At 39.9% G+C, this 22,322-nt stretch overlaps 1 protein-coding gene across 2 annotated transcripts in view; it reads left to right on the forward strand.

Moving 5' to 3' along the window:
* The first annotated feature begins 374 nt into the window (after positions 1-374).
* Positions 375-22,322, forward strand: part of myripb (myosin VIIA and Rab interacting protein b) — a 118,322-nt gene continuing 96,374 nt past the window's right edge. For both annotated transcript variants that reach the window (XM_063483788.1, XM_063483789.1), the window contains exons 1-2: positions 375-576; positions 8,252-8,461. In XM_063483788.1, coding sequence (XP_063339858.1) covers positions 8,352-8,461 — 110 coding nt within the window. In that variant the 5' untranslated portion in view covers positions 375-576; positions 8,252-8,351. The remainder of the gene's footprint in view (positions 577-8,251; positions 8,462-22,322) is intronic.

Genomic DNA, 22,322 nt, shown 5'->3' on the forward strand with positions numbered 1-22,322 from the left:
CCTCACCCTCTCTTTGGTTAATTGCACAGTGAATGGCTTTGTGAATGAAGCAGTCAGCCAACACAGCGCCTCCTCCCCCAACTCTCCCCATGCAGTGCCAACACTGGAGCTCGGGATGCCCAGGTGCCTGCAGAAAAATGAAATGTGATATTGCGTCAGCAAAGCGCGGAAACAGCCCCAACTAGTTTCTCTCCAACCTCGAAAATTTCATCCCTAAATATGAGTTCACGCTGTGCGCCACCAGGGAAGAATCGAGGTTTGGGTGCCAATCCCTTACCTCCCTCGCCGTGCGTCCTCCCCTCCCTCCTCCTTCTTCCTCCGTGTAATACAAACCTCGTGATCGCCCATTCAGCGGTTCCTACGTCCGCTGCTTTGGGGGTGGTGGTGGTGATGGGGGGTGGAAACACAATAAGCTGACTAACCGAGGGGCAGGAGAGGAAAAGTATCTGGGAGACGGACAGGTGTCGCGGAAGTTTACACTTGCAGAGGCGCATCCCCTCCGCGCCTTTCTCTCATTATCTGGAATAACGTGAAAGAGACTGTGACTGGCGGTCATTCGGCTCCCACTGATCCTGTGTAAGTAATTCTCCACACCGGCTCACCGAATAGGCGAAGAGGTGAACGTTAGCCCGTTATAATGAGCAGGCGTAAGAGGCAGGAGCCTCGGTCAGGTGCCTGATTTTGAGATGCACGATTTAACGGCTCGGCGATTCTTGCATACCTCAGTATGAAAATGCTGCCAGCCCAGCTGCTCGTGCAAGAGCTACAGGAGATCTTTGTTGCACAGATGTCATCATGCGATCGCAGCTAACGTGGCAGCCCGAGTGAGATGAGTATAGGTGCTGGTTTTAAATGAGGGGAAAAAATGCGGTATTTTTAGCTTGCGAGGTGCAGGTGAATTTGCATCATCACAAGTGCTGGAAACTAAAAGCACGTCCAGGCAACGCACGGCGTGACTCACCTCTTTAAATTGAGAAACTAAGACGCTTCGGATTAATCAGTGTAAGCCATCAAAAAACAACTAAAGTCACATTTTTGAGTCTGAGCCACTGCAAGAAGGAAAAAAACTTTAACCCCCAGGAATGTAAGCTGGAAAAATCCTTACTTGGCTGCTACTCTGAGTTTGGTGTGCAGGTACAGGGAGCTGTTTCTCAGTGCAGCTGTTTGTGTTGCTTTCTTGTTGTTGTGGTGCTGATTGTCACCTGTTGACAGTAACACTTGGGGACATCTGGCTCACTTGGGCGACACTCCCCCAAATATTTAATGAATGAGTCTCCTATTCTGAGGCGTTCATTCAAAGAAAAATGAAGATCACCCAGCAAAAAAATCACACTTGGTGCTCATGTTACAGTAGTTCTCAACACTTAGTCACATCCACAATTACCCAGGCAGATTTATTCAGCACCTGTTTTTATTTTAACACTTCACGGTTAATGCCTTGTGTAGTGTGTCTTCACGGTCTGGTCTCCGCAGCCTCTTGTCTTGCTCTGCATAAAGTGGTAATTGGCCTGTTAGTGATAGATGTGACACAGCAGGTAGATGTCAAACAGGGACGAGTGATCGAGAGCTCAGTGGGGATTTTAATGCTCCCACGGTCTTGATGTTAGAAAATTCTTTGGCAGAGTTAACATTTGGTGCCATATTGACCATGCATGGCTGCTTTGGACCAGCTGAGCCGTGGGAAAACAGGCCATGCTTTTTAAGCCTCCTCTTTCCTTTTATTTTGGTTGATTATGTTCATAGAAAGTAGAAACAAGATGTTTTTTTTAAGCAGCAGTAAAATCACAGAAGTTACCAGTAAAATAAAATTCAAATATTCCTGTGACAGTGAGCCAGCATGCGTTGTACCAGGACCCGGGGACTGAAGCAGGTTAATTGAATTTACACAGCTTTAATTTTCCTAGTTTATCTACTTTGACATGTCATAGATAGAGTTTATAAATGGCAACAATGGAAATAGTAGAAAAATGATAGAATGGTCAAATATGATGTAGTTAATATTGCTTTTTGTCAGTGTTGCTGCATTCGCTGCTCCCAAAGTGGCATTTAGTGTTAATGTGGGGTGAGTCGTTGCTGAACCAGCTAACGTCCTTAATCTTAATCACCCTCTTGTCTGTGGTTTATATTGCATTTCCTTTGTGTCAAATTATTGCATTTATGCCATCCTATCATTATATCACAGATCATCTCTTCCCAAAGGAGGTTTGTTTTGTTTGTGAAGAGTCATGTTTTAATATAAAAAGTGATGGCATTTTATTGGCATTGAAGATTGATACTATACCCAGTTGTGTAATGCAGTAGACTAACTTACTTACTTTTTACAACATTACGTTAATGATTTACTTCATGAAGAAAGCAATTCCTGTCCCATTACTTTTGTGTTACTCTGCAACATGTCCCAAGATGCACTGTCTCACAATTACCAGTTAACAATAAAAGGCTGAGGCTAGATGCCCACACACAGACACAAATCCCTATCCAAATGAGGACACGTACACACTTTTAGTGTTCAGGTTCTGAGGTAAAACTGACTACAGCATTGGTGATTCTATTGTAGAACCAGGCAGAGGTAGAAACTGAGGCAAGCCTGGCTGTTTATCATGGTTGTCTCTCTGGGTTTGCCATTGCATTGCAAGTTCTTCACTAGTAGCTTTGTGTTAAAGTTCCCTTGCTGATGATCGCAAAGAGTCAATGTTCCCTTTTAGTGCAGTAAAAATGGAAGCAGGTTTTATATTTCCAACAAAAGTTGTAGACTGCTCTACTATTTTTATCTTCCCTGCAAATGAACTGAAATCAGCTGATTGTAGCACAAGGGCTCAGGAAAAGTGCACATTTGATGATTTCTTCCTTTTCCCCCATCATTCAGATAATTGAAGAACTCATGCAACACAAGTAACAACTTAATTTTTTGAATTTAGCACCATAATGGCTCATATTTACTGAGTTATATGCATTTTTTTCTCCAAATGTTTCTAATACCAATTCTGCCGTTGCCTTATGCCATGCCTAAGCACGTACACTTCTCTTTCCATTGTAGATTTTAGGTTGAATCGATATTCTCACAAATTCATCTCTAATGACAGATCTGGTCATGTGGAGCTGTTTAAAATGTTGTTTTGACATGCAGGATTCACTGTATCTGTCCTAAACTAAATCTGGTGCCACAGTTTTTATTGCTTCTCTTTTCTCTTGCTTGGCAACTCTTGATGTCATCTTGACGGATAGTGGTCATATCCCAGGTAGCAAAAACACCTTGAACACGTCTGTTTCTGCTCGCACGTGGCTGTAAGAAGACAAATGACCAAAGTTATACACTGAGAAAACAGTGAGCTGTCACTCTAAAGTTTCAAGCACAGTGTAAGACAATTTCCAGCTCATATTCCCATTCAAAGATGCATCACACACACAAACTGACTGATCTGCAAAGTCAGTCCGCTGTATTTACCTTCTGTCCAAAAAGTAATTTCAATGAAGTCATCCTCAATGCACTTACCTCAAGCTGTCACAAAAAGCTGATGCAATGGAGAGTGTCTAAAACAAGCAGTTCATTTAGCGCTTGGCTGCACCTGCCCTTTTAGTGCTCCAGCAGGGCCTTGTCCTCAGCTCGCCCCTCCTCTGCTGACTCTCCGAGGTGACAGACAGCAGCAGAAGAGCCAAGTGCTTTGCAGCACGGTGCAGGATGAGTCGTTTTTCTGCATGCTCCAGTTTATTTAGGATGATCTAGCATCTGCGTGTCTGCAGTTTTCTTAAAGAAATGATTGATGCAGATGGTGTGTCTTGGTGAAAATGCAGGAAAATGGAGGGGTTGTATTCTGTTCTCCTGAGAGATGCATCAGTGTGACCTATTTTCTGTCTGAAGTGATTCTCGGTGCCCTCAGAGTGTCAGCCTGAACATGTTTGCTCTAGTAATCTGACAATATTACACTGGTGCACCCCATTGTTGTGTCAGTCAAAATGCGACACTAGTAACAAATCCGGTATTTTTGTGACTTTGAACAGAAAGAGAAGCCTCAGAGTGGATGCAGTTATGGTATAACATCAATATTCAATATTTTTATAATACAGTTTTACAATGTCTCTAATGGTTTCAAACACAGAAAGATGCTATCATTCATAAATTACCTTTACTAAACTCTGTATTTTTTCTAGTCACCTGACTGTCTGTTGTGTATTAGGTTATTGTATTATTTTGGCTCAAATTATGTATTTTACAGATAAAATGTGTATGTTTCTCAATCAAATAACACACCCAGGTTTCTAACAGCGGATCTTACCTGGACAGATAAGGAACCAAGGGGAAACTTAATGTTTGGATGCAGCTTGTCTGAATTCATGATAAGAGTTTATATTTTATCTGACTTTAATTTAATAAATCCACACATCAGTGTCATAATATCAGGCAGACAGACTGTAAGGTTGAAAAGAGGTTAGTAAATTTAACTGGGAGGTAGAGCTGTGCCTCATCGGCATAGCAGTGTAACAAAATATTATTTCTCTGTGTAATGTGTAAAGCAAGGATGTTTTCAGTGCTGCAGCGTTAGTCACCTGTTTCTGACTAATTTCTGCCATCGACATCAACCAACCACATGCAACTACTCACTAATCAGCTGGGGAATATACTTTTTTTTTTCCAAGCAACTGGCAGTTAGCATGGAATAACCACCAGTCGCTCGGGACTGCCAGTAGGCCCGTATGACTATACCTTCAAGGATTGGCTGAAGCCAGTGTTGAGCTACCTTAAACCCGTGTTTCATGTGAAGTCAGCAGGGCTTGGCAGCTTTGGTTGCAAAAACAAATTAAACTGGAGGAAAGGAATAAAAGAAAATTGCCTTACTTTTATCCTAATAATTGCAATTTTTGTCTAAATTGCAAGTTTTTAGTATTATTTGATACAATATGGTATGTGCTGGTGTTCAAACCAGTTTTGGGTTATGGGTAGCTACTCTATAACTAACAAGCTACTGTTTAAGTGTGCCTGTAGAGTTGGATCTGCTGTATTTATGATAATGTGCTTATTATGACCTCTGATTTCTGCAGATGAAGCGTTAGATGTTTGGTACTACATAGTGTGATCGCTATTAGTGTAAAGGCAGCTTTAACCTCAGAAGTAAAAACATACAGATCACGTTTATTCAGTTCAGTATCCCATCTTCACCGAGAACACTGAACGGATTGTGGACCTTTGAACCACTAAGACAGTTTTGTGTTGGTGAATGTTTTGTCTTTTCAACTGTGTGCACCACACCTGTGGTATTGACTTTGGTTTGTTAGTGATGCTGGAGATTAGTGACTCTACTCCGTGTGGGAAGCCTAAATTTGAGACATAATATGCACGTGTTTGTGTGCATGCATGAATTGCATGTTGTTGGAAATTATCAGTGAAAGTAATAATGAACTGAATGTGTGTTTGCAGCCATCAAGTATATGCGTCACTAAGCTTCAGATGCAGACACTCTCACGCATAAATGCTGCTTCATCCCTGTCCTTGACACCACTCACTATAAAAAGAAGGCCTAATAATTGCCTTCCCTTGTGGCTATACACTAATGGCCATATAATCATAGTGTATTCATCTTCTCTATACATCAAAAGTAACATGGATGTAAGAAAAATAACTTGTCCTAATAAGCCACTGCTGCTGCTGTAATTTGTTCCCGAGATCATAGATTGATATTCCAGCTGCTAATTTAAGGAGTAAACATGGTTTAATGCACAATTGAGATCAGCATAATTAGTTTTCAGGTGAGAAAGTGTGTTTTGCCCGAATTTCTCAACTAGATGTGAAGAAATTCAAAGTTAGTAAGACACTTGGCACAGCAGTAACCTCATTATTGGGAAATATGCTATGCTATGTTTTCTGTTGAAACAGTGTTTCAGTATTTGTTACTGCTCTGATCAAGTAGTAAAGTCAAGCAGGGTAAGAACTGTGTGTGTATATATCATTTTTTGTGACATCACTCAGTGGTGATTTTTCTCTTCTGTAACAAACATTATGTTGTACTGAAGACTATTTCAACGTTATTAAGACCACAAACTCATGTGGAGAAAAATGCAGAAGCGGGGATTAAGTCAATAGAAAAGCAGTGTCATTTTTCTGATAGACTTCAGTGTAGTCTGATTTTTTTTCTTTTTAGCAGCCAAGTAGTCACCCCCTGCTGGTGATTAGAAAGATTGCAGGTTTAAGGTGGTTCAGACTGGGCTTTACTTTTCCATCTTTCATATACAGTCTGTGGTTAAAGTGTTAAAATCAGAGAAAGAAGACAAATGCAGGTAAAAAAAAAAAAGCCCAAAACATCCTTTCTAGAGATTTTTTGTTTTGTTTCACCTCCCAGAAAAACAAAAGTGAATGCCAGCTATATGACGAGTACCATTCATACTTTTAGGCACCTGCTGGCACATGGAACTCTATGTCCACATATGACTAAGTGTGTATTTTAATATCTTGAGTGGAAAAAGAAGTGTGATTCTGACAGACTGGAAAGCCTTTACAGAGGTCTGTCTTTACAGTGGCTGAATGAAAAGCAGTGGTAATGTGACAGTGTGCTTACTCTGTGTGATAATAGAATTTTGAGACAGAGATTTTACTGGGGTTTATTTATTTTTTGGGCCAGGGTGCTGATAATGTGAAAATTCAATTTGTCAATTGTGTATGTTCACATTTGTCTTTTGGGATCAGGTAGGATATCCCTGTAGACAAAAAGGAAAACTGCAGTTTCATCAAAATGACACCCCACACAACTGAAAGGAAATGCTCTACAGTTCCACAACTTAATGTTACAATTAAACATTACAAACCTATTAACAAACTTGAACTGAGATTGACTATTATACATAAACCAAGTATGACTGGCTCAGTTTTATTTTCAGATATTAATTCAGAAAGTTTAACAGTGTGTTGGGGTGAGCCAGGTCTTGAAGTGACTGGAGGAATGAGTAAGAAGCAGGACTGAAAGGGAGATGCGCTGTCAATAAAGCTATTGGTCCAATAATAGAATGGACATAATTGTCTGGTCTTCTGAGTCATAGCTCTCATCATAGCTCTCTTCACTGGCAGTGCTCACCCATCTTGTTTAGGCTCTGTTGTTAATGTTCTCCTCCTGTCCATCTCCTCATCTGTCTTTGCTTCTCTTTCTGTGCTGTTATTACTGTTTTGGTCTTGTTTTTTTGTTGTTGTTTTTTAAAGGCAACCCCTCTATGTCTCCGTGGTTCTATTTTTACTTCACCATATGTACTAATATGCCAGTTCATGCACCATTAGTAGAAATAAAATCATAGCAAGACATTTTATTTTTCAGATAATGACATTAAAAATACTTCAGATGGTCAAGAGGGCCAGTTCAGTGACTACAATCAACCGAGGCCAAACTTAACAGATGGCTGTTGATTACAGCCGCCTGTTCTGGCATCCGCCTGTCAGTCAAAGGGGCACCCGCTTCTAAAAATTATAACTTTAATCCTTAACGCTGTTTAAATGTGTGAATTCTACATTTTATATTTAAATATAAAATATTATATATTATCATAATATAAAATATTATGGTATGAAGAGAAAAATTAGCTAGAGTGACCAGATTTTTTTAAGCATGTTTACTTCAGCTCTGAAAATGGGCAGTTTAACATGGGAATCTGTGGAAGCCTCAAGTGGACAGAAGAGGAACTGCAGTTTTGCAGCTTCCAAGGAAGATGCTTGGCCTATCAATAGAGTCTTAGCCAACATAGACTTCTATATTTCTATTTATGTTTAACCAAAAAAGGTATAATCAATTCCACAGCTACTGTATTAGACAGGATTCATGGATGGCAGTATAGCACATCACATTGTTTCATAGTCTAGAAATATCCAGGAACTATACAAATGTTTTTAGAAGATTTTGAATACATTGGCTTGACATTTGCAGATATATTGGGTTAAATTTTCCCATAAGTTCAAAAATATATTTTTTTGCTTCCAGTGCTAGTTTATGTAACAGTATCCTGAATGGTCCCAGAATGTGTGAAGAGGATGCTTTCAAGACACTCGATATTCACTTTTCAGCCGAGGTTCATCCTGCAGGCAAAGCAACCTGTGACTCAAAAGTTATCCACAAGTCATACAAGGAAATTTACGCAGTCATTTTCACTGTGAGATGAGCATCATTCCGTGTTAAATTACTAAAATCCACTCGGACATACTCACACAGCATATAAAAGTGAATTTATTTAAAAACCGCACAATCCATTTTTATTTTTCTATCCGTTTGTCTTCTTCCAGGGTTGTCCCAGCCTCGGCCCCCAGAGCAGCGGTTCCTGTGCCTCTCCACCTCCTCTTTGACTAGCAGCAGCAGCAGCTCGGTGTGGCGAGGGCAGGAACAATGGGCCGAAAGCTGGACCTGTCGGGCCTGACGGACGGCGAGGCTGAGCACGTCTTGAAGGTGGTCCAGCGGGACATGAAACTGCGAAAAAAGGAGGAGGACAGGCTGAGGTGAGATTGGAATTTTATATTCAGTGCCTATTTTTTATTTTGAGTATTTTTTGCACATTTGACAAGTACAGGGTGATGTGACAGGAACTGATGCAAGGCAATGTCATTCGCTTCTACAGCTGGCTCTTACCAAATCTCCTTTCTGCAACCTGCTTCTTTACTAGTATATTTCTTGTGCAATAAAATGTTTACAAAGTATATAAAAATTACATTTACTGTCTGCAAAACTAAATCTCTGAACGGTGCAATCACAGCTTGGCAACAGTGACTAGGCACAGCAGGTACATATGCCTGACTCTCAAGGACATTCAGGAGACTCGACAACAAAGACGCCCACATATGTTGAGACTATGTATTACATAGTTCTAATGTCTGCTCCTTAAAAGTGTGTCTTTGTTCAGGTCTACAGTTTGTCAGCGTCTGTACAGCTCATTTACTCTAGGAAGGGTATGTATATATGTTATCCATTTCACCAGAAATGAAAGGAAAGAGGCTCTTTAGGCCTTGGATTAATGTGCGACTTTAGACACTTTATCAAATGGAGATGCTAATCTGATTTAGACAGAAAACCTTTTACCACATAAAGTTTACAATACTCTGCAAGCTAAAATGAGGTACATAGAAAGTTATGCCTACATGTTGCGGACTGTGACTGTGTACAGCCTAAATAATGAGACCAGTGATTAAAAACTGCTGATCTGGGTGAAATTAAGATTTTGCATTGAAATGAATGACCTGCTTTCCATTTCTGGGTAAAGACCCAATGTTTCAAAAATGAATGCATGTACCAATTACTGAACGGGCCACTGTAATCACTGTGAATTGAACTGGGTGCTATGCTACAATGGAAAGCCTCTTAGGCATGGCTTTTGTAAAGTAAAGCAGTCAAATAAAGCAGCAGTAAAATAGCTCTTCTTCCACACAAAATGATCCCTGTGAGTGTCACCCACCTCAATCAGAGATTTCATCAGATGATGGACCAGGTTATGTGTTCAGTATAAGTTACAACGGTGATTAAAAAAAGTACTGTTTTCATGACACAGAAAATTCCAACTGTAAGTTCAACATAGTTCTCAAATGCCAATCATCTTGCTTCCTAGTACACCTGTCACATGTGACTTTAGGCCGTGCAAAGCGTGGAGCAAAACTGCAGCCACACTTGGTTTTTTCCCCGTAAAACAATGATGAATGTCATTTTTTACCACATTAAATCTAGCTTAGTTGTGGCATCAGAAGCCTTGTTTGTATCAGGTGTTTTCCATCATGCTTTATCCTCCACCATTAGATCCATATCATACAGTGTGGCTTTTTTTTTGCCAATGTTATAACAGCAACAGCAATTTCTCTGATGAGAGTTTATACAGTTTATAAATGAAGTAAAGTAGCAAAGTAGTTTTTGTAACTGAGTTTTCAGTTCTGCTGTGGTGTGTAACTCCTTTCGTGTTTTCTGCTTACAGGCTGTCGGGTCTGATAGGGTCATTATTTTGGCCCTCTGGTCTTTCTCTCATGTCACATCTTCTTAATTAACAAATGCTAGACCGCTTCCATCCCTTCAGCTCCTTTCCTTCACTCCCTCAGGGAGTAGTCAGAGCGGATTCAGTTTGGCTGTGACAGACATTAATAGGAGGCCGGCCATCAAACATATGCTCGGTTCAGTGTTGTTGTTTCATCGTGACTACAGGAGGAGGTTTGCTAGTGTATCTAATGCCACCACAAAATCCAGAAAGTTGTTTTTAGCTGTTTTTCAGCTGGAATTTAGTTGAACCCTATAATTTTTGAAACGCAAATATTCTCCTTTGACTGCCTCAGCTATTTTGTTGTGGAAATTTGATGTCTTTCTTCAGACTTGAACAGTGAGCCTCAGTGGTTTATTGTTCTTGAGTGAATGCCACAAGTGATTAGGCTCCTTTACTCGGAGCGCTAAACATCTTAGCTGTACTCAAAGGAGCAAAACAAAGTTGCTTCACAAACCAGAATGCAGCCGTCAGTTTGCGCTGCTCGAAACTCTACTTAGTTTCCCAGAATTAGTTTCAGAGCAATGATGCTGCATTCCCAAATTACTAGGCTGTAAAATATTCCCCCATCAGTCTGTCATGAATGAGCTGAAATAAATTATGACTCTCAGGCTGTTATTACTGCTGTTTACAGCAAGGAGATGAGCAGAATATTGATGATGTAATCACAGGGGAATATTTATTAGGCAACAATCTTTAAAAAAAGCAAAGCAGATAAAAAAAAAAAAACCCAAACAAATGAATTTTTTTTTCCAGAGGACGCAAAGTCACAGTTGATGTAAATTTGTCCCCCATGATAGACCTAAATTTAAGGGGTATTTCAGCCTAATTCAAATGAATTGTAGCCTGTAGTGCTATTTGTACATTAAGGTTGTTTTGATTTCTCATTTTTTGGAGTTCTGGGGAGACTGCTGCCGTTGGGGAGTGTTCTTTTCTTTGCTTAAGTTGGTGATGTGTGACACAGCAAATCATTGGTTTCTAATGAGATGATGAATGTGATTCACTTCACCTGCCAGTAGTTTGTGTATAATCGGATTATTGTGTGAAAATTAAGAGCTGTAGTTCTTAAATCTAAAGGAGTGTTTTAGTAAATTCTACATTTAAAGCAGTGACACAGATCTGCAAAAAAGAAAAATTTGCATGTTTTCAGCTGTCAAAATGGTCATCCATGTAATTAAATACAGAAGAACCCCCCTACCCCATTGACCTTATTTTATAACTGCATTTTAGGCAAAATCTTACTGGAGTAGTAAACAGCAAAGCTCCAAAACAAATGTTTTCTTTCAATAGACCTTCCCACATCTTTAAACCTGTCTGTTCAAAGCCTGTTCACAGTGTCTCATCTCTTATGAATTTTTAGTGTCCGAGTCCAAACCAAGATGAGCCTCGTGGCCTCACGGGGGATTACTGTGACTTGACAAAGCAGACCATCTCATTACAGTGGAAAAATGCTACAACTGTGCTTTACTTTTTAGACTGAATACCACTGCTTACATTACCCATAACATCATCAAGCTTCATCAGCCTGCACATTCAAATGCTTTAGACTCTCTTGAATACTGCCCACGGCTAAATACTGAACAAGGACGTGTTCTTGGTCCATCTCTCTCTTGGGAACTGTGTTTTGCTTTTTCTTTCCGCCTTCATCTAATAAATAAAAAATATTTGTGCGGTGGTCTTTGCATAGTTTGACTTTATACAGTTCCGAAAAAAGAGAAACAAAAGAAAAAAATCTGCATCCTGACCACTACCACGGCCAGTCAAGTTACGGAAGGAAGAAAAAGAAAGAAACCCCATATCCTCTCATTTGCACTGGAAAATGTTCCCCAGTTACGAATAGGAATATAAATCTCTCTCCATTTATATATCATTCACAGCAGGCTTCCTCTGTTTTGTTTTTTTTTGTTTTTTTTTAACCATGCATGGCTAACTCTTTTACGATTGATTTATGGTAATTATTTATTTATTTGTGAAGGAAGGCAGCCCTGCAGAGCTTCAAATTAGGCTGGTAAACTTTCGTAGGACAGTTTAAGGCTCAGCTGCCTCTTTCAATGCTGAATTTTAATTTTCCCTCATGGCGAATAATAAGAAATATTTGAAACACCTGACTGACTTTACTTGCCATCTTATACACACTCAGATAAAATAAATGCATTAAAGAAATGGCACAGATAGCTATAAGCTTAGTTAGAGACAAGCGATGCTGTTCTTTAAATTATTTAATGTCGGAAACTGCAGGTAGTCTATGATGTCTCCCAGCTTTACTGCTTTAATAGCTTTGAATGAGTGTTTAAAACTATCTTTATTATTAATGTATAACACAATTCAATTTGTTTAGATAGTTACTATTCTGTTGATGCCGAGGTCTGTTTAAGGTATACATATGCTCAATTTCAGTAGTGTGATGACATGTATTTGTCATATTCAACACCTGGATGGAATTTCATTACATCTGTAACAGCTGTTCACTTGGGCTCGGCAATCAACTGTTTAAAATCTGGTGGCCAAAGGGCACTGTGAACTCATGAAAGTCATTTGACCAGAACTCAATAATTCATACGCTAACGATGACAAGATTTCCCATAAATGTCTCAAAGAGAAAAAGTGATTTAACTTCAGGTTCTTACAATATACATATGCTCATGATGTATCTGCATTTTATAATTTGTCATTGCTTTGCAGAAACATCCATATTTGAGTCATTGTCTACTCTAATACAACTTTAGATACACTTACTAAAGTTAGACACACTTAATATCTTTTATTGAATTCGCTGAAAGAATTCAGTGCACGCGTTTGTTATGAATATGTGCAGACATGGACTTTAACTGAAAGTTGACTGGCTGGGATATAACAGTGGGGTGCTAATCCTAGTTTCAAATGAAGTTTAAAGAGATCTGAGTCCTTCATTAGAAACCCGTAAACCAGCCGTGCAGCTGTGATCTTTAATCTGAAAAATCAAACAAGAACTTAAATGTCATATTTGATTCTGTCTTGTGTGTGAGCTAGCGCTGCTGGTGCTTGACTGACACTTCCTTCCAACTGCTCTTGTTAAACTTTGCTGGTTTTTATAGAGCAAAGCACTTTTTTAAATTACAGTAGGAAAAGAAAAGCTGAACTTCATGAAAATTTGGATGGCTAACTTAAATTTAAATGGCTTACTGGGAAACTTAAATAGAATAAAGCTATTGAAAATGTCATTAGTAATACTTGTGCTTATCCTGCAGTGCTGTCACAGTTACATGTTTCAGATCATCAAATTTTAATATTAGATAAAGCTGCAGGGCACAGGGTTGTGCAGTGGTTTGCACAGCAAGAAGATCGTGAGTTCAATTCCACCATCAGGCCAGGGTCTTTCTGCTTGGAGATTGCATCTTCTCCCGTTTTTGCGTGGGTTCTCTCCCCGTACTCCGGCTTCCTCACACAGTTCAAAGACATGCAGTTAGTGGGGTTGTCTGTCTCGATGTGTTAGCCCTGTGACAGACTGGCGACCTGTCCAGGGTGTACCCTGCCTCTCACCCTAAGACAGCTGTGATAAGCTCCAGCCCCCCACAACCCTGAATTGGTGGAAGAGGATGGATGGACGGACAAAGATGGTCCAAGTAAATGCAAACCGCAGTTTTTAAATGATATCTTTTATTAAGGGAAACAACTGTGTTATGAGAAACCCCTAAATCTAATAACTAGTTGTTTTGTTTTCTTGAGCTGTTCAGAGGTCTGTGTGCTGGTGTGTTTTGAAACATTGTCCTCCTGCATAAACCAAGTGCACTTGAGCTTTATAGGGCATGAAGTGAAGGTTGGACATTCTCCATCAGGATTGTCCGGTAGAGAGCAGAATTCATGGGTTGATCAGTTACAGCAGATGTCCAGATGCTGAAGCATCAAAGTAGCCCCAGACTATCACACTACCACCACCATGTTTCACTCTTGGTGTTATGTTCTTGTTATGAAATGCTGAGCTAGTTTTATGCAGATGTAACTGGACTCAAACCTTCCAGAAAGTTATACTTTTGTCTACTAAGTCCACAGAATATTTTCCCTAAATTCCTGGGCATCTTCAAGATGTTTTTTGGCAAATGTCAGACAAGCTTTTGTTCTTTTTGGTCAGCAGTGGTTTTCCCTTTTCCCTTTAAGTGATGCTCCGGGTTCTTCTGTGACACTGTAGATGAGTCGTTGATGCACGATTTCAACTTTCAACAATTTTGGTAGACGAACCACACCTGGAAAGTTTCACAGCTGTTCCAAGGTTTTTCCGTTTGTGGAGACTGGGTGGTGTGCTGGAGTCTCAAAGCCTTAGAAATGGCTTTGCAGTCATTTCCAGACTAATAGATGTCAGTGACTTTTTCTTAGATCTTCTTGTGTTTCTCTGAACAGTGCCACGATGTGGTGCTTTCTGACATCTTTTAATCTGCTTCACTTTGTCAGATAGGATCTATAATCAGGTCTGGTTGTAGCTGGTGAAATTGAACTCAACTTTCCACAAAATGTAGTTAATCACAGTTAATTTATGATTTAACAAACAATCTATGATTATGAAATCATCTAAAAACTGGATATGTGTTATCTTTGTGAAATATAAAAATGTAATATAAGTTACATGTAAGTAAAAAATAAGAAATTGGGAAGGGGGCAAATACTTTGTCAGCTACCAGCTTTAACTGAGTTCCACACTACAGAGCTGAGATGATATGAAAATAAATCTGTAATAGCTTCCATTTGCAACCTCACTGGACTGCATCTGAGGGGTGAGGGTGTGCTTCTGTGCGATTCAGTTAGAGGGGGTGAGCTGCTCAACCTCTGGCCTCCACCGACTCAGTGGTCATCCAGCTGGAGAGGCTCATTATGTAGCAGCAGGCAGCTCAGGGGAGCATGGGCTTGGATCTACTTAACAAACAGCACAAGCACACCCAAGGGAGACAGACTGGGAAATTATTATAGATAGCAATCCACCACTGTTGCTTTGTCAACAGCGAGGCGATGGCTGGAGTTTCAGCCGCTGGTGACTCTTACAGGTAATTTTCTCTCGGTGTTGGGAAGGATCCACTTCATTAAAGTGTCTGGCAAGTCCTTGCATGGATAGGGCAATTACTGTACCTCCAAAACTCATTTCAAATGCAGCTGTGGCAAGTCTGTCCCACCAGTTGAAAGGCTCTCCTTTATTCCAGCTCCTTTGTGTGCGTTGACCAAAGCAAATGGTGCTCTTTGGGTAAGTCTTAATTATATGTGAAGTTGTTGCCCACTGTGCTTCATAGTGATTCACCCTCCTTTTTAGTCTTTGTGTAATTGCTGGCTGAATAGCAGAGGGTGATACTTTGCATCACCAGCTTTAATTAGTCAGTAAAATTGTGAGTGGTTAAGTTATGAAGTTGTGTTCAGAGAAGTGAGCAGTAACTACTGACGTCTTTTTATTAGAGATCTTGTGATTGTTTGAAGCTTTATTCAAACCATGTGCTCCTGTTTTATTGTGCAGCTGTTATTATTGCACATTAAACACATTGAGCTTCTGTGTAAGAGAGAATTTTTATTTTTTTTTCTTAGTTTTTTTGGCATTTCCAACCATTAGGTCAAATGCTATGTGTCATACAAGCAAAGGCTTTGGCATCTTTCTTCTCATTTCTTAGTCAGTGGTTTCTTTTTAGCTCCGGTTGATGTGGCTGACAGGTAGGGACGGGTTCACAGAAGTCACACTGGGAGGCTGTCGCTCTGTCGGGGACAGAATGACCTCTATTTCATCCTCCTGGCTGCCTGTGTGGAGAGAGGCAAGAGGATAAAGATGAGCTTTGTAGATATATAAAGGGACAGCTTCAAAATGTATTATTTTTGAGCCGAGATGAAAGACAGCCAGGTTTGTTTGGTCCAAGCGGCTCCTTATTCACGAGGATCAATAAATTGGTGTAATTGGATTTCAGAGCGCATGCAGTAAGAGAGGATATTGCCCTCTGTTGCAGGACAGTCCCTCTGGGCTGCACTGCCATCTCCTCTATTAAAGCTGCACTGGAGGGGTGGGGGTGGGGGGGGGGAATGAGCCTTCTGACATCAACTTTAAGGCCTGAGGTCTTTTCCTTTCACAGCTTCGACTCGGATTTAAGTTTACACCCACATCTATTACACTGTCATCCTCTAAATACAGCAGAGTGTTGTTTTATTAATGTTTCTCTAATGAAGCAGGTTTCCCCAGACTGAACTAATGACCCCGACTTGTCTCTGTTGAGGAAAAATCCAGAAATTGCATAACTGGTCCAACGCAGCTTTGAGGTTTTTGGGCGGCTGAATGGTTCCATTGTGTTTAACAGACATGCCTTATTCTTTTCTTCTCAGTGTCTAAGGTGTTTTTTTCTGTGCCATAATCCACTTTTAGGCCCCGTTTTAAAATTATTTTTAACACTTATTACTGCAGATAAGCAGTATATAACCTGTGCAGCAGCCAGTAAAGTAGGTCTTTGCGTAGTTTAATTTCAGTCTAGCTGTTGTTGTGGCAGTTGTGTTTTCTTGGCTGTGGTTCCTCTTTGGTGGGTATTAGCTGTGTTGTGTTATTGGTGTGGGTTATTTGTCTGACTCATATTGATGTGGATTGTTTTTGATGTGAAAGTGCTTTGTGTGTGTGTGTGTGTGTGTGTGTGTGTGTGTGTGTGTGTGTGTGTGTGTGTGTGTGTGTGTGTGTGTGTGTGTGCGCCGGTCTTGTCAGCAGCGTGTTGTACTGTATGTGTTTGTGTGCAGCAAGCAGGAAGGACAAATCCTTCTGACCCCATTTTTTGTTTCTGAAGCCACATTGGCCGGTGTAATATCAGCATAATTTTGTGAGTCATCACATTTCACGATCTGCCAGGGTGACATTACACTGCTCTGGTTATTGTAATTTATTTCTTTTAACTTTGTTTTAGACTTCAGAAAAGAAAAGCACCTGAATATGTTTTATGCATAGATTTTTCACCCTGGCTACATCAGGAGCACTATAGCATTTAATTTTTCTTTAGTTGATAAGAGCTGCTAATTGCTATGACCTCACTGTTGTGCGGTAACTGTTTTAATAATGTCACCCACTTCTGTGTGACAGGTCAGAGTGTTCTGTCTTTTAATCATATAAAAAAATAAAAATAAATAAAATGCCATTGACTCATATCTCAAATAGCAAAGCAAGCTTCCCATTGTTTGAATGGCACAGTCTGCGTGCTGACTTCAGATCAGTACCTACTTAATTTGCATACCTGTGTTTAGGGGCTGTACAGGTGCCACAGACTCTGATTTCTAATTAGATTTTAATATGGCTCTAAGTACACGACATTAATATAATTGAACTTAATTAGCAGAAGGAAATATAAGCCCCCTGACCACAGCAATTATACATGGGCGTGCTTATGCATACACTGTCTTGCTCTCTGTGTACAGACACATTTTTTCTGATATATGGCTCATCTTATGCTCTTATAGAAAATAGCATCTTACCTGCCAACTACATCTTCACCAATGTTTTTATTTACAACATTTAACCAGTTGGTGCTTGTTTAATTATTTCCTTTACTGGTTATTATTTTTGGATGGATTGCAGGTTTTTTTTTAAGTGTTAGAGATGGAGCTGCACAATACTGTGTTTGTTTAATCGGCATCATTTAGTTGCACTATGGTAGCCAATCATGTGTATGATCTGTTAACTTAAAAATAAAACACACTAGAAATCAGAAAATTAGAAAACTGAAATGTCTGATGAAATTGGCCGTGCGTCAGCCGAGTCCCTGGAGAACAAGCGTCTCTAACAGATGCCAGTTTACGGCGTCTTTTTGGAGGTAGGTTCTGATTTCCCCCGAGTGTGACAAATCAGCCGCTGCTCATCCCCTTGGAGCTGCTGAGCCAACAGGATTGGCTGATGAGATGGTGAAAAACGAATCCATCCTAGCTACTTGTGGCACATTTCCTTTCATAGCTCTTACGCCCCTTTAGCGTTTCCAGCTGACTGAGTAGATAGGTGTCACCTTGCCTGCAAGTAACCTGGCATGCGTGTGTGTGTGTGAGAGAGAGAGAGAGAGCGCCAGCATGTGGTATCTGAGCTTCAGCTAGCCAAGGTTCAAATGGAGGTGAACGGACCACTGCTCATCTTTGTCTTTCTCTGGATAAACCTGCTCCTTTTCCCACCAAGATAAACTTGCGGGTTATCTGCAAGAAGACTAAGACTGATTCAGAGCAATAACTTGAATATTTCTCCTGCGGTCTGCTATGATTGCTTCTGCTGCTGGCCAAATGTCAAGTGCTGTTTTGAGTCGGAGGAAAATAGTTGGTTCCAACAGAATGATGGTCTTATCAGGCTTCTTGGTTCCTATCTCTCCCTTTTTGAGATTGGCTTCAGTGTCAGTGTCTGATTCAGTCCCATTTTCCATTCAGTAGTATATCCTCTATGCAGCTATCTGTGGATGTTTTGCTACCTCAGTAGATACTTAGCAAGGTCCTTTATGTGTTTTAGATGGGCTGGAAGGGCTACCAGGCAAAACAGCACCCCTACTTATTTTGTCTGAATAATTCACAATCTGTTCTCACCCCAGTGCAACTCTTCATTACACCAAGGCTAAGAGACACCAGACTCATTTATCTTCTATCACAGGTCTACTCAGTGGTTGGTGCTGTTTGCAGGGTTACTAAGCAGCAAATACCCAGTTAGTTACCCACATCTTCAGAGAAAATGGGTCTCTTTTTGGGAGGTAAGGATTTAAGAAAGTGAGACGTCCTTTGTGGGATTACATCTTTTTCTCGTGAGGATGGTGCAAGGACAGAGCAGCTGAAACTGCCAAATGAAAAATGCATGCTTAAACAGCATCAGCCTTATGCATGTCAAACTGTGTGCCACTTGTGGAGGTGTAACATTTCTGTATCACTGCACTCTCTCTCTCTCTCTCTCTCTCTCTCTCTCTTTTTTCTTCACGGTGCATTTAAAGATCCTCCATGTTGGGAAGGATTTCATGGTCTCGGAATGCAAAATGACACAAGGAAGCATAAGTTAGCATAATGAAAAGCACCCGGTCCATGAGGTGAAGAGGGAGACAGACAGTGTGTTTTATACAAGGTGCAAAATAACTCATTACAGAAACTGAATCCTCTTTTCCTTTTGAAGCAGACTTGCGTACTTGAAACTCCTCTGTATGCAGGTGATCTTCTGTCTCTGTTCTGGTTGTCTTATTTTTCTTTTGAGGTGTTTTTTTTTTTTTCTTTTTTATGCCATCATCCAGAGTAAGCATTTAAATATGTCATTTAACACTGAATCTTTGATGTGGTCATCTTAGCCTCTGAGGAAATGAATGTGTTTCATAACTTTAGTTCTTAAAATAATGAGCAGATTGATAATCAAAAAGCATGCCATTGTAGCTGTAGACTTAATAAATGTTGTGTGCTTTAATGAGGCTTTCAGGAGGTGTTTAAAAAAAAAAAAAAAAAAAAAAAAAAAAGCTGATGGGAAAAATTAAAGGCTGCCAAAAGCAGCAGGGCCATCTTGGGTACAACTCTGACAAAATCTGACAACTCCCATCCAGTATGGCATCCTCTTCACCCTTTTCATCCAAAAAGTATTATCCTCCTAGGACCTGGCGTCCACATATGTGGACATCAGATTTTGGGATATCTAGACCAAAATACAAAATTTTACTCCACAAGGGCCTGATATCCACTTACGAGAACATTATACTGACACTGTTCTATCGAAATTTAAAACAAATGTTCTCACATGTGGATCTTATTTTTGTCAGAGACAAAAATTAGGTAAAAAAAAAAATCTGGAAATTCTTTGTTTTTACATTCATCAGGTCCCAAACAGCCCAAATAGCAAAGAGAATTTAAAAATGCATGGCATATAAGAGTTCGGGTCTTACGAGGTTAAAGGGAAGAAAACACACAAGACAGAGCAGGGACACAAGGAGGTCTATGCAGACTGACAAATAATACTTCTAACACACAGAGAACCCACTGAGGAAAAACCCTAAGGTGAATCCTTCTCAAAGTAATGTGGACCTTCTGCTTAAACATCTCTGATTTGTTTAAAATTTTATGTTAATAACCTGGATGGTATCCAAATAGCTTTTGAAAAATCTTATAGATCCCTTTACTCCCCAAAAGCACAGGCCACCAAACACACAATTGTTGACTTTTTAAACTCTTTAGACTTACCCTCACTCAGTAGGATATCTAATAATTATAGGTAAGGCCATTTCTAGATTGAACGCCAATAAGTCTCGTGACGCAGACGGGCTGCCACCGGAATAGTACAAATCTAAGGGGAAACATTACTGTCTATGTTATAAAATTGTTTTAATTATATTTTGTTAGGAGGTAGTGCCCCCACCCACCGTCCCAGTCCTGGAAGGAAGCTTTTGTATCAGTTATACAAAAGAAGGGAAGAATAGACTTGAATGGAAATCATATAGACCCATCTGTGTCCTGAACATAGATTATAAATTATACACCTCCATTGTGGCAAAAAGAATGGACAGTATAATAACTTCCTGGATCATGGCTTTATATAAAAATGGACAAGCCCACTACGATAAGAAAGAACACTACATATTATTGAACAAAGTTCAGTTCCTTCACCTTATACCAGGGATGTGCTGTTGGCAAGGCTGTCCACTCAGCCCAAATCTTTTTAAGTTATTTATTAAACAACTAGCCCAACCACTACGCCAGGAAGGTAGACTAAACTGTATTTATATCGTAGGAAATGATTAAAAGGTCAGTTTATATGCAGATGATGTATTGGTCACACTACCTGACCCAGACTCAAGTTAACCTGTTGTGATGGGAATTTTGGAAACCTATGGCACATGTTCAGGATATGTGCTAAACAAATACAAAACAGGCCAAAACAAGAATGTAGTTCAAAATATAATTTCAACTCATATTCATCACAAATTAAATATTTAGGAATACATAATCAAGCTGTCTGATGCTAATTATAGTTGCATCAATAAGACAATTACAGAAGACTTTGCAAGGTGGAGCTTGCTCCCTCTGGACTTTGGCAGCTGAATCGGATCAGTTTAAATGAACATTCTCCCCAATTTATGATATCTTTTCTCAGCATCACCTACAGAAATACCCAAAGAACAATTTAGAGACTGGAATAAAAACATCTTATGATTCATTTGGAATAATAAGAAACCAAGGGTGAAATTCTCTACCTTTGGGCTGCCTGAGGGGGACGGGGGTAGGGCCCTTCCTTTATTAAGGGATTATTACTCATCTGCACAATTACAGCCACTTGTATGTTGGTGCAATTAACTTTATGAAGCTAGCTGGAACAACATCGAACTTTCTACAGTAGTTAAACCATTACAAATGGTGCGTGGTTGTCTTGATAAAGAAATGAAGGCATCCAGTCAGTGGGTAGATCTCCCCCTTAAAATGTGGGGAGACTTAGTGAAAAATTACAGGATGTGGTAAAACTGCTCCGGTGGCCAGAATATGATCCCGACTTTGCACCAGCAGTTAAAGATGGTAAGTTCCAGCAATGGATTTCTTTAGATATTACCCCGATATGTAAATGTGTGGTGTGGCAGATTTCTTTCATTTACTACACCAGCATTTTTCTGTCATGCAGAAAAGCGACAGACTCTTATAATTGCACGTTTTCTTATATTAAGATATTTGTAGGATTAAATGTGCAGTTAAACTTCTTTACAGTGACAAAAAGGGGAGTTTCACTTGAACCTGCCCACTTAAACTGTAAGCGTGCTATATTTGGCCCATGACGTAAGATAAATTTGACATCCCCGCACTAGAGATTCCCACATCCAAACATGAGAGACACATGGTGCACAGCTTTAAAAGAAAACAGGAAGTAATGAAGAAGAGGAACAATAAAGAATATGATCTTCCTCCTATATTTGAAACGTATTGCATGTAAGTGTGCTGCAGCTTCAATTTGCAGGCTTGAGTCTTATGTTAAAGATTTTTTGGGTTTATTTGAGATGGCCATTGATTCTCATTTTCTCCTCCACTGGTTCCAGTATATGTTTTTTTTTCAGTTGGAGCTTAGCTCTCAGTTTGAGGAAATGGACAGAACCGAATCGATATCTCCCTCAGGACTGTTTCTGTATTTCATGTGAGAAACACTTTGAATCTTGTCTTATTTGTGCGTGTGTGTGCGTGTGTGTGCGTGTGTGTGTACAGTATTTACACTGTATTTAAAATCCACCACCCCGTTCCTCTGCACTCACAAGCTGAGGTGATGCCCTTTGTGGCTGATATATAATTACCTTTCCATAAAACCCAGTTTTAAAGAAGTCACATAAAACATGCTTAATTAAAGCCGGGCTACTTGATTCTGTGCTCTTTTCTCACCCTCGTAAAGATTATGAACTAAACTTAAATCA

The sequence above is a fragment of the Pelmatolapia mariae genome, linkage group LG9, assembly GCF_036321145.2.
Source record: "Pelmatolapia mariae isolate MD_Pm_ZW linkage group LG9, Pm_UMD_F_2, whole genome shotgun sequence".
Taxonomy (NCBI): Eukaryota; Metazoa; Chordata; class Actinopteri; order Cichliformes; family Cichlidae; genus Pelmatolapia; species Pelmatolapia mariae.